At 37.1% G+C, this 13,635-nt stretch overlaps 1 protein-coding gene across 4 annotated transcripts in view; it reads left to right on the forward strand.

The window, feature by feature from the left end:
• Positions 1–7,316, forward strand: part of FASTKD3 (FAST kinase domains 3) — a 13,739-nt gene extending 6,423 nt beyond the window's left edge. For all 4 annotated transcript variants that reach the window (XM_027868924.1, XM_027868926.1, XM_027868923.1 and 1 more), the window contains exons 4-7: positions 1,031–1,205; positions 2,856–2,925; positions 4,021–4,135; positions 6,929–7,316. In XM_027868924.1, the coding sequence (XP_027724725.1) occupies positions 1,031–1,205; positions 2,856–2,925; positions 4,021–4,135; positions 6,929–7,024 (456 nt within the window). In that variant the 3' untranslated portion in view covers positions 7,025–7,316. The remainder of the gene's footprint in view (positions 1–1,030; positions 1,206–2,855; positions 2,926–4,020; positions 4,136–6,928) is intronic.
• Positions 7,317–13,635: the final 6,319 nt, after the last annotated feature.

A 13,635-nucleotide genomic window follows, 5' to 3' on the forward strand; every position in this document is an offset into this window, starting at 1 on the left:
TGTGTGTGTGTGTGTGTGTGTGTGTGTGTGTGTGTGTGTGTGTGTGTCTGTGTCTGTGTCTGTGTCTGTGTCTGTGTCTGTGTCTGTGTCTGTGTCTGTGTCTATGTCTGTGTGTATACATATATATGTATGTATGTATATATATCCTTAATCCAGCTTTTATATATATATGTGTGTGTGTGTGTGTGTGTGTGTATGTGTATATACTTAATCCAACATTACTGCCACTTTAGAAACTCTTGAGTCTTCAGAATTAGTTTATAAGGCAAAAGAAATTTGGCATCATTAATTTATAGTCATGTTAAAATGAAATTCAGTTCCACAGACCTTTATTAAGCACTTAATTATATTTAATGGAGGCACAGTGTTAGACTCTGACAGTACAAAGACAGAAGTGAGAGAGTGTCTTCAAGGACATTCAAGTGTACATTTATTTGGGGACAAGCTCCCTGTTCACAGATAAGTAATCACAAGGTAAATGGGGGAGGGGTGGAGAGAGAGAAAGAGAGAGAGAGTGTCTTGACATTGTAAATGCTTTATGTAAAGAAACACAAGAAGTAGGAAATACCAATTGAGGGGAGCAGCTGATGGCATCTTTTGCATGCAGTGTAGAGTGAATGAAGAGAAACAATGTGAAATAAGGGGTTTGTTATACTAATACACATCCAAACTGACATTGCCCAGTTTGATCTTCTGTCATATTCTTTAGACTTGCCTCTGAATAATTATCTGTTAAAAGGGAAAGTTTGCTGGATAGAGGAAAGTGGGAAGGGTAATGAAATAAATGTGTTGTAAAAACACAAGGAATGAAACTTAATATTCCTCAGCTATTATAATTCAATTAATATTTATTAGGAACAGTTGTGGTTCTCTTTTTAGTAAGGCATCTCTGCAAATGAGTATCACAGGTTTATTCTGGAAGGTTCATTCTTTATTTTCCAAAGGCAATGCACTTTTATTCAAGTTCTTCACTGATTTAAAAAAGTTTGTCATATATTTTATTAGTCTTGTGTATGTTTATAATTTATAGGGTCCTAAACTGCTTCCACAGTATCAAGTGAAATCATTTCTCATTCCACCTTATCTCCTGGAGACCCCCATGGATCTTCAACTTTATAGAACTGTTTCAGCTGGACTAATTGACATTTTAAAAGCAAAAATATATTTTGCTTCAAGAGTCTCAACACCCTGTTGTTATACAGTAGGTAAGCTAAAAATCTGTTCATAATCATTTTGAGATTTCAATAATCCTATTTTTTAATAGAGACCACATATAGAACTACAATAAATTTAAACCCTCCTCAAGGAAATTATATCAGAGTGGGGGAAAATACACTTTAAAAGATTAACAGTGAGAAAGATTTTCAGAGAAGGAAAAGAAAACATCAAGCAGATGAACAGTGCTGCTATTCTGAGGGGCTCTTCCCTTGAAGCATATCTTAGCCTACAGAAAGCAGTCTTCTTCACACTGTGGCATGGAACTGCATCACAGGGAAATGGAATGTACAAATCTCCAGTGTTGCCATGAAGCCTGAGAATCTGTAGTCAAGAAGAGAATTAGGCCTATAGATATAGTTCTCTTAATGTGGTACTGTAGCACATGACATAGAAGGATGCTTCAGGGTGTAGGTGACAATATAAATCAGAGACTGAATGGTGTATTTCACATTATGTTTGGGTGATAATTTCTTAATGACAGAATTGGGACATTACCTGAAATATACCTATTGTAATAGGATCATAGATAGATTTAAACCTGGAAGTGACTTTAGAGGTCATTGAGCCCTACATTTCCTATTCACTAGAAGTTCTGTTACAGGATAGCTTTAGGGGCTAGTAAATATACTATGGTAAGTGCTAGTCATAAGAAGTATGCTACTTTGGTTTCTGTGTATTTGTTTAATTATTTTTCAAATCTTCATCTAAAATCTGAGGCCCTTGGAATAATAGATGGAGAGCTTGCCTCTGAATCAGGTAGATAGTTCAGATCATACAACTGAAATATATATTACTGGTTTCAGATTGCCATTCTGAAATAGTAGAACAGAGAGAGTTTCTATGCTGGGATTTCTCTGCACCAATGAAATCACAAGTTAAAACCACTCCCTTACTCCCTCACTGGACTCATTTGAGTGTGTCCTATTAGATATGTAATGGAGGAAAAAGGAAAATGTAGTATGGATTTAACCACAATCCTCAAAACCTAAGATTCATACTACTTGCTTTAGTGTTGCTAAGACTACTTAAACTAGAATAGATAACTTACATTTATAAAGCACCTTAATATTTGCAAGTGGTTAAATGATTTGCCCAGGATCCAACAGCCCAGAAGTTTCTGAAGGTGGATTCAAATACAAGTCTTCCAAAGTCTAGTACTCCATTCCCTGTGACAAATTTTCTCTTCTCTTTGGTTTCCAGAGAGTCAGTTAGGATTAAAATAATGGACCTTAGCACCGGCCCTGGAGTCAGGAGGACCTGAGTTAAAATCTGGCCTCAGACACATAACACTCACTAGCTGTGTGACTCTGGGCAAGTCACTTAACCCCAATGGCCTCACATAAAAAAATAATAATAATAATGGATCTTTTAGTAGCAGGAATACATTTTGCTTCAAGAATCTTGACCCTTTTGTTAAATAACAAGCTGAATTTTTTTAATAGGATCCATATAATTTTTGTAGAACTGACTTATTTGATCAATGTTATATTAAAACTTTAATATTCATTGGTTATTGTCATAGCTTTTAAAGCCTTCAATAAATATAATTTGGAAGACTAGAAGATAGCACAAATAAAACAATTATTTGTAATGGGATGTATATATATGAAAATGCTTTCCTTTTTTCTGTCACTCAGATACTGAGATTAAACTAGATGAAGAAGGATTTGTATTACCATTTACGAGTGATGAAGATGTATTTAAAAGGTACAGAAAAGCACGCTGTTTACATGATGAGAATTATAAAGGCAAATTGCCACATATCTTTTCCTTAAAAAGATTCTCATGCTAGTATAATTGATGTCTCTATATCTTATGCTTCATATGAACTTAAAAAAAAATACACTTGCTTATATATTTTTTTCTAATCAGTTCTCAGAGAATCTTTGAGGTAAATGGGATCATATCTAGTCTAGCCCCTTCATTTTATTGATAAAGAAATTAAGGTCCCCGAAGCTAAATTAATTAGCATAAGGTCACATAGCCAGTTAATGATGAGCTGTGATTAAATATAAGTAGTCTTGACTCATGTTTCTCTTTTCTTCATATTTATTTAATAGCCACCCTATTTTAACCATCACAGGTAATAAATGCAACTACACATTAAAGAATGTTGCTTAAAATCATTAATCATTAAACAATAAGTGCCTGTTATATGTTAAAACACTATACAAGGCTGTGGGGAATCATAGACAAAAATAGGACAGTCCCAATCTTCAAGAAAGTTAAATTCTAAGTTCATAATGATGTATTTTCAAAATACTGTTATTATAGTGACATCTAAATTCCATTATAAACTGGCAGTTTAATATGCTAGGTAATGAATGCTGATGACTTTCTGCTAAAAAGTTGGGAGCTGGCTAGGTTGCCCAGTGGGTAGAGCACCAAGCCTGGAGTCAGGAAGACCTGAGTTCAAATCTGGCCTCAAATATTCAGTAGCTGTGGGACCCTGGGCATGTCACTTCACCTGTTTGCCTCAGTTTCTTCAACTGTAAAATGGGGATAATAATAGCACCTACCTCCCAGGATGGTTGTGAAGACCAAATGAGATCTATAAAGTGCTTAGCACAGTGCCTGGCACATACTAAGTATTGCATAAATGCCATTTATGTTAAGAGAAAAACCAACTTACTCCAACTTAGCTTTTGGTGATATAAGATCTCACATAGCTTTTGATCTTGTATTTTACCACAGTTCTAAAATGATATTCTTATTTGATTGTGATTAGAAATTCATAATTTTATAAGCAATCTGTTGGTGTTTTAAAAAGTTAGCTGTTTATCATGTTTATTTTGTGTACAGATTAGCTCTTTGCATTGATGATCGGAAAAGATTTTGTTTGAATAGCCACAACTTACTAGGAAAAGAAGCTATTAAACAAAGACACCTACAATTACTTGGTTATGAAGTTATACAGGTATGATTTAACATTTTTGCTGCAAAAAGTTCATTCTTAATATAAGATTATTGAAATAATTTAATATTATTGAAAACATTACATGGAGCTCCCTAGTGGCCCAAGAAAGTCACTTCAAATAGTGGAACATTCAACTACCTATGTAATCTGTTTCAGATAAATACAGATGAAGTTTTATTTATGAAAATTGTGCAAATTAGATTTTCCCCTTGGTTATATTGTACTTTTATGGAATTTTCCATATCTGAATAATTTTTACTTGAAAAAATGTTTTTGGCTGTTAATATTGTATCTTTTCCCCAGCATTTAAAAGTTGTAGGAGAAAATTAACCCTATATATAAACCTTTAATGATATGAATAATCATCACCAATGTATCATTTTCTTAAATGTTAGAATTTTCACATATAGAGATTTACAGAAGTAGAGGTGATCGTAGTATTCTCTATACCATCATCTTGTTCCCCCTCAAAATTCAACCACAGAGAGTGTTTGAATTCTATGCAGTTTTTTTCTGTGAATTTTTTTGAAATTAATTGGAACAAAGTAACCATTAGACCCATTAAAAACTATTAAACCTTACCCCCACTTAACATGTGTAACCATACTTATTTTTTTAAATATATTTTTAAGATCTAGCCAATAGTATTGGTGAATGTCTATAGTGTATACTCATTGGTGCGAGTCAATATCTGGCTACTGAAATATAGGCTAGAGTAGGTTTCTGAGCTTTTTAGGTTTTCTATATCATTAATAAATAATCTATATCATTAATAACTAATTTCTCTACATCTCTCCATTCCATTCTGTCCTGTGTCCTTTCCATTCCAGACTTTTCTTCCTAAAATACTTCTCCATCATGTTATAGTTACTCATTGCCCATAGAAGAATAACTCACATCGTAAATCACATTTATGTAGTGCACAACACTTTGCAAAAGATAGATTCCTCAGCTTTAGTCTTCAAGATGCTCCACAGTCAAACCCTGACCTGACTTTCCAGTCTTATCTTGCTTCCTCAATATCTACTTCATTTTGGCTTTACTTACTGTTCCCCTTCACTCTCCCTCCTACTGCCAGGTCATCTGTGCCTGCAGTGTTCTCCCTTCTCAGCACAGCCTCCTAGGTACACTAAACTTTCAAAACACAATTCACGCCACTTCCTATAAAAGTCTCTTCCTGATCCCTCGTGTTAGTGCTTCCCCATGCCAAAATTACTTTTAATTTTCTCTGTATAGTGAGTGTGTCTGTCTATCCTCAGAGCCAAGAAGACTGGTAGTGTGACCCTAGGCAAGTAACTTCTTAACCTTTCAGTGCTCAGGCTGACCTCCATTGGTACAGGACATTTCCTTATACTAGTGGAATTCAACTTCTGACTGAGACCCTGTCCATGTCTCAGTCCCTATGTCCTTGCCTTCTATAGTAGAACATAAATGCCTTGAGGGAAAGGTACATCCCCAGTACTGCCATCTAGTGGTTGCTATAAAAATACCTATTGAATTAGGCCAGGGGTGGGGAACCTGTGGCCCTCTAGGTCCTCAAGTGCAACCCTTGAACTAAATCCAAACTTCACAGAACAAATCCCCTTAATAAAAGGATTTGTTCTGTAAAACTCGAACTCAATCAAAAGGCCACACCACTTATGGCCTCAGGCCCTCAGGTCCCCACCCTAGATGTTGGCATACTAGTTTTATTATGCTTGCATTGTACTCTCCTCCCTTTGATCATGCTGTCCTCCTAAATCCAGTGCTTGCCACCTGGACCTTCCTTCAGTCTGCATATCTATTTTCTTTGTCCTTCAAGTACCAGATCAGTTTCCTTTAAAGCTTTTTTTGACCAACACAGAACAAAATGATCTCTACCCCTCTCAAATCCTTTAATTAAGTCTTTTGTTATTATTTTTGTATGTTTAAGTCTTACATTCACAACTAGTTGTAAATTTCCTGAAGGAAGGGACCAAATTTCATACTTAAAACTCCCATAGTGCTTTGCACATATCAATTAACAAGCTTTATTAATCACCTACCTTGTGTAGGGTACTCTGGCAGCTGCTGAGGATGCATATATGAAGAATGAAACAATTCCTACTGGCAGAGTGCTTATTCTAACAGTAGAAGACAACAAGTACACATATAAATATTTATAGCATAAATACAGTGACTAAATAGAAATATGTACAAAATAACTAAATGGTAGCTAAATACTAGGTAGTTTGGGAAGGAAGGTACTAGCAATGGGAAGTATCAGGAAATACTTCATTTGGATGATGCTTTCAGCTGCATTGTAAAGGAAGCAAGGAATTTTGAGGGTAGAGGGTGAGGAGAGAGTCCCTTCGAAGCATATGGGTGAGCTATGACAAAGGTACAGAGATAGGAGATGGGATGTTTTATATGAGGAACAGAGAGAAGGCCAGTTTAGCTGAATTACAGAGTAAAGGAGAAGTATGATACTGGAAAAGATAAGTTGGGGTCAGATTGTGAAGGTGTTTGAAAACTAAACAGGCTTTGATCCTAGAAACGTTAGGCTACCACTGGAAAGTTACTTTGGCAGCAGGGTGTAGGATAGATTAAGATGGTGAGAGACTTGAAACAGGGAGATTAATTAGGCTATTGCAGTAGTTAAGGTGAGGTGGTAATGAGGGCCTGAACTAAAGTGGTAGCTGTGGGAAGAAGGGGGCATTCACCAGTAAATATTAGCTGATTGTCTGATGTCTAAAAGCATTGCTGTTTGAATCTTGTCACATTCACATACTCCAAATGGAATAATTTTTGGCCAAATATTTATTTTTCTAACAGATTCCATATCATGAAGTTGAGATTCTCCAGTCAAGATGTGAACTAGTGAAATATTTAAAGAAAAAGTTATTCCCTCACAGCTTTTTATTTCGTTGAAGACAAGATTAGAATATTGACTTTGTACTTGAAGTAGTAAAAAGTTTGTATTCTGGTGGTGGCTGGTATGAACACACACACACATATACAAACAATAAACCCTAACAGCTTGTGGATTTTTCTGAGCCAGTTTGTTAAAATTTACATTTATCAACAGTTCACTAGGTCCTAAGGATTCAGGACTTTTCTTTGTTGACATAGTGTGACTTGATAACTTAGAATATTCTTTGTAATGTAGCATTGAGATCATGCTATGTTCATTTTTTTGTACTATGTTGGCTTGGTTTTTAGAATAAATTAAAGAAGTATAATAAAAATAATGATCTTATTTTGTTTTTGTGGTAGGAGTACTAGGGTCCCTGCTACTTAGGTGGGGCTCATTTTCCCATCAAAGACAGGGAATCTGTCTCTGAAACGTGGCTTCCCAGTTGTTTAAGGTATAAAAGATCTCATCCATTAGCAATTAGTGCCCCTCTGATTTGATGAAAGTTCCTCTGCCGTGTGAGGCATCACTTCTAATTGGAAGCAGTTCATATGGACAAAGATAAGAGAGACACTGTCTACCTGAACCAGTTTTATATCTTTGCTAAGTAGCCTTTCTATGATGTGACCTAGAACATGTTTGTGGTATTTCTTCTGATTGGAGAGAATATTTAATCTTCTTTAAATCATTAGGTTTTTTTCATTTCGGAAATGTTCTGCACACCAATATACTGATCCAGAAGGCTGAGAACTGAAAAAGACCATCAGATTTGGCAAGTAACGGATCACTGGTAACTTTTGAGAGAACAGTTTCAGTTAAGTGATGAGGTTAGAAGCCAAATTATAAAAGGCTAAAATGTAAGTTAGAGGAAAGGCAATTTAGGCAGTGACAACTTTTTCAGGGGATTTGTCTAAGAAAGGAGAGTTTACGATGATGGATTAAGGGTATGGTAACATGTGGTAAAGCGTTTTTTAGAATGGGGGACGGAGCATTTTTTTAAAGCACTAGGTATTAAACAAGTTTATGGGGAGATGTTTGTGGGAAGATGATTGAGGATACAGTGTCCTAGAGAGGATCAAGTACACATGTAGGAGGTTTGGCCTGGACATAGAGAAGGGCCTCTTCTTTGTCAGAGACTGACAGAAAGAGGAGAGAGTGGGAGAAGAGGTCGAGGGGTTTTGACATGAAAAGAATGGAAGAAGAGAGCACACTATAAAATGGGCTCAAATTTTCTTCTTAGTAAAATAAAAATTGAAGGAGAAGGGACTTAAGGAGGGAAGAGGTTTGGAATAGCTTCTGTGAGGCTAATCAGAGAGAAATAAAAGTCACGCTGCTGCATCTAGACACTTGTTGAAGGTAGATAATATCAATATGTAATGTATCCAGTCAGCACGTTCGTGGGATTTCCTCTTTCCGCATGTAGCTGCAGAGGAGGCAAATGATGGAAGTAATCCAGGGGTGAGGTTTGGCAAAAGAAGAGCAATGACGGGAAAAGGGAGCAAGGTATTCAATACGCCAGGGACAGCATCGGCTTGAAATGGCTAAGTTGAATTGAGACTGGAGAGAGGTGAGTGAAGTCAGAGCAGAAGTAATGGCCTGAGGGAGTACGAATCTGGGAGGGACTGGAGGTCTCATTGAAGGAGACAAACATATCATAGGGAAGAAGTGTAGAGAGAAATGGAGTCACAGGGGAATGTCTGATTTTCTTCTCATGGCTGAATGTCGTTTGCAGCTATCATTATGTGTGGCTAAAGTGAAGTGAAGGAGTTGGTCTTAAGTGGGACTAAAGAAGGTCCAGTAAATTGGGAGGTTAAGGACTTTGATGGAACAGCTACGTGAATATAAAGTCCATGAGTATAAGGACATGAGTTGGGGAGGAGATGATGAGAGGTGAACTCCTTGAAAAAACATGGAAAATGTCCTGGGAGGGTCAGTATACTTCAGCTGCCCTAATTTGGGTGGAAAATTTTAATAGTGTGGAGTTCAAAAGAGAAAAGGTTTCTAAGTGAAGGAAGCAAGGGGGGAGTCTGCAAAGTGACAGTGGGAAGCAAGGAGTATCATCACTCTTCCTCCAAGACCAGTGTGATAGGGAGTTTGAGAGAAGGTTTAGCTAGTGCTGAGGATGTTAGCCAGGGATGCATTGTAATCAGAGGCGAGCCAGGTCTTTGTGGACTAATGAGAGAAAGAGGTCTACAATGAAGAGAAATTTGTTTGCTGTGGAATGAATCCAGTGGGCACAGGGAAAGGAATCAGTAGGGTTAGATTGGGAGATGGGTAAAGGGAGGTAGAGAGATGGGACATAAGGAAGGAGTAGGCATCTTCTAAATGGTTAATCTAAATGATTAATTACTATAGGGTTAGGGAGAGAAACAAGAGAAGCCATTGGGGTAATACTGGGTGGCAGATTAGAGAGAAGCTCACAGTCTTCCAAGAGGTTTTACGGAGAGAGCTAGTCAGAGCCCAAGTCTCTTCCTTCACCTGGGAGGCTAGTGAAATGGGGAGAGGCATTGGAGGAAAGGAGAGATTTATGGTCCCTTGAACTGTCAGAGCTGTTGGCTTGACAGCCAGGCCTGGGTCTAGATTTGGGCTACATGATCAAACCCACCATTTTCTGTAAACCAGAACAAGAAAATCAACCAACACATTGATAGGATATGCAACTTTCCATACCCATAGTTCATTACTTGTGTTCAATAATGGAAGGAAGTGCATTTTCTTATGATGACAAATTCTGATCATTAAATGGTGAACACTCGATAGCAGTAGAGTAACTCCTATTCTTGCTAAAGTATCAAAAATATTATTTTTTCTCCAGAAAAGAAAGTTATGAATTTTATAATTATAATACTTTGAACAAATGGCCATAATTTAAGCTTATAAAAACATATGAAACATATTAATTGATTAATGGTATATATTCAATACCTTAATCTTAGAACTAAACAAGAAAAAAGCTAGAGATACAGCCAACTGGTAAAGCTAAGCCCATCTAGACTGAAGCATGTCAGAAAAACGATACATTCCTCTAAAACACTTAGCAAATTAAAGCATCCTGTTATTCTTTGTAAACAGCAGGTGGTGCTGTTGTTTAAAAGTTGACTCACCAAGTATCATAACTATGCCGTACCATAGATCAACCACCAGAAAATTACAGATGCATTTTTTAAAATCAGATCCCATTTTCCCATTGCCTTGATTCAAAAATTTAGAGCCATGTCCTCATTGTTTCAGATTTATCTTAAAATGGAAGGTAACCCACTTAGGTATAAATTGCTCTGGTACTTTCTACCCCCTTTAACTCTTTCGGGTATAAAATTTTAGATTTATTTGACACTCTAGGATGAACCCTACTCTATTTAGCCTAAATATATACTGGCATGGTTCTGGACTCCATATTTTGAGAAGGGTATTGACAGGCTGGAGTGTATTCCAAGGAGGTAACCAGTATCATTGAGGGGCCTCAAAAATGTAACATCGTAATACTCATTTTACAGATGAGAAAGCTGAGGCTGTGGGAGGTGGAATTATTGGCCCAAGATTACAGACATAGCAAAGCTGGTATTTGAATTTATATCTTCTGACTCAACAAACCACTCCTTTTCCTGCTGTACGATCATGAATATAACAAACATCAGTTGAAAGAACTTGGGATGTCTGTCCTCCAGATGACTTAGGAGGAACATGATAGCCATATTCAAAAAGCCTTTCTTCATGTCTTCAGTCATAGTTGCACTTTTTTGATGTAATGTCATACTTTTTGTATTACATTTAAGCTGTTGGTTAGCCAGGTAGATAGAACTTGGAACTTGAAGTCAAAAAGACCTTATTCAAAAAGACCTTATGAATTTAAATCCTGTCTCAGACACTTACTAGATGTGTGACCTTGGACAAGTCACTTAACCTCTCTCAGCCTCAGTTTCCTCAACTGTATAATGGGGATGATAATCGTATTACCTACCTCACAGGGTTGTTGTGAGGATAAAAAAGCACTTTGCAAACATTAAATCACTACATAACTGCTAGCTATTTGCAAACTTGTCATTTCTCCTATATTGTAAGTTCCTCTAGGTAGAATGTGAATTTTATTTGTCTTTATAGTACTTCTCAACAGCTAACAAGAGTACCTTGCACTTGGTAGGTGCACAATGTTACTTAAATGACTAAGCTCTTAGACAGTTGAAAGAAAATGTCTGAATGCTCTAAACTGTTTTAAAAAAAAAAACCCAATTCATTTCCAATCTGTTTTATACAACTATTTCAACTGGCATGAAACTTTCTTTACCTATAAAACACTCTTGCTGAGACTCATTATTTCTGCTCCTGAGATAGCAAGAAGCTGTCAGATTTTACATTTCACTAAAAACTTGGGCAAACCTAATGCACTATGGTTTTTTATGCAAATAATGTGCCTTCCCTTTAGAACCATTTTACCTATCAAAAATAAGTTCTAATGCCCAAATTATCATTTCCCAGAATTTGAGTAGGGTGAAACATGAATAAGTGGAAAGCAGAGACTAATTGGTGTAGCCCTTTTGAGCTTTTCCAGCCTTCTTGGCACCATGCAAAGTGTCTAAAAGGGATATGATTTTATAAAATCATGCAGTCTAGGTAATGCACGTTCTTGTAGGTATTTTGTAAAATTGAGAATTCTTTGTTATCTGATACCTTTTATGGTAAGTCAAAATACCTTTTTTCAAAACTATTCTGAGGTTTCTAACACTTAGCACAGTGCCTGGCACATAATAAACACTTAGTAAATGCTTATTGATTGACTGGTTTTGCTTCTGTCCCCTAAAATTGGCAAAAATGACAAAAGATGGGAGAGTCAATGTTGGGGGGCTTATAGAAAGATAGGCACATTAATGAATTATTGGTAGAATTGTGAATTGGGATAACTATTCTGCAAAGCAATTTGAAATTTTGCAAATAGGGTGATTAAAACTCAAAGATTCCATATGCCTCAAGGAAGTCATTAACAAAAGAAACTCCTTATACACCAAAATATTTATAGCAACATTTTTTCGTGATAGAAAAAAATGAAACAAAGTAGATGCCCATCACTTCGGGAGTAGCTAAACAAATTGTACATGTAGGGATGTTTGGGATATTAATGTGCTGTAAGAAATAACGAACATGAATACAGAGAAGCATGGACTTAAAATGAACTGACAAAAGAAAATAAAGGAGGAAATCCAAGATCCTGCAAAATGGGTAACTCATGTTTACAGCTTGGGAAACAGTGGGTTAGAGTACAATATTAAAGAAGCCATGAAAGGCAGGGTAGACCTATTCTGTTTTATTGCAGAGGACAAAGCTAGAAAGGAAGATCTGGGGCTCAGTAAACGGAAGAATTAAAAAATAATATACTTACAGCATTCCACTAATGGAACCTCAAAAAATAGTAAACATGCAGTCCCTCTAAAGAATCTAAGCAGCTAGTCCAGATGACTGGAGTCAGGAATGTGGAGGGGTAAGGCTTTGGCACGCATTCAAGAATGAGAGTATAGACCACCTAGTACTCCTCCTCCTCCCATGTATTTGTATGGCAGCGTGCTGGTTAATATATGGGTATGTGTTTATCCTTGGTCATAGAAAGATGTAGCATAAGGGACAGGCAACAGGTTACCTGCCCTTGAAATGGGAAAATGTCACTAGGTCAATAAACATTTAAGGACCTACTACGTGCCAGTCACTGTACTAAGTGCCAAGAATACAAAGAAAAGTAAAAGACAGTCCTCAAGTTCCTCCCAGTCTAATGGAGGAGACAACATGCAGATGATTACAATCGAGCTTTCTATGGGAGAAATTGGAACTAATCAACAAAGACAGGGTACTAGAAATAATAGAAAGCCACTCTAATCTGGCCAAAAATAAGGCTGAGGAAAAAGGTGAGGAAGGTTGACATCTTCCTGAGGGTCCTGTTGGTACCACCTCTACAGAACAGTGAAGCAGATGGAAAGACAGACTAAAGGATGTCAAGAGTCACCAGACAGGAGGCCTAGAAAGTCTGACTTTTTTTAAAAGAATAATCACATAATTTGGCACGTAGTCGCTTAGGACTGGTGTAGGTAGAAAATTTAAAAGAGAAAATAGTATAGCCAAATGCAGTAGTAGAAGCAAGCAGAGTAGTGTTACAAGGGATGGCATGGAGGGAAGCCTGAGGCAGTATGGGAGAAGCTGCTTCCCTGCTCAAAGTGGTGGCTAGAGCAGAGATGCAGCAAGTGTCAGCTTTGGAGGCAGAGTTTCAGCAAATGTCTGGTTAGGAGCCGTAGAGCTGGCCAGAAAGGTGGTATAGCCACAACACAAAGCAGTAGGGGTGTGTGGTGGAATAAGGGCTGAATCACCAGCTGGGTTCAAATCCTCATTCTGCTACTTTACTACATCCTGACTTTAGGCAAGTCATTTCGTTAATTAGTGCTCCCTGATCATTAATTTCATCATCTATAAAATAAAAGGGTGGGCCTAGGTGACCTAACTCCATTTCTGTGACCCTAGGACCCCTTCAACTGATCTAGGCTATGATATCTTTTCTGTACTACAGATCTCCCCTATGCTGTCTGGTTTGTCAGTGCCAATGAAAGTGCAGTGTTCAGAATCCAATGGGATTATGACCTCTTGTGACCTAGGT

This window comes from Vombatus ursinus, unplaced genomic scaffold (assembly GCF_900497805.2).
Source record: "Vombatus ursinus unplaced genomic scaffold, bare-nosed wombat genome assembly UNPS02014791.1, whole genome shotgun sequence".
NCBI lineage: Eukaryota > Metazoa > Chordata > Mammalia > Diprotodontia > Vombatidae > Vombatus > Vombatus ursinus.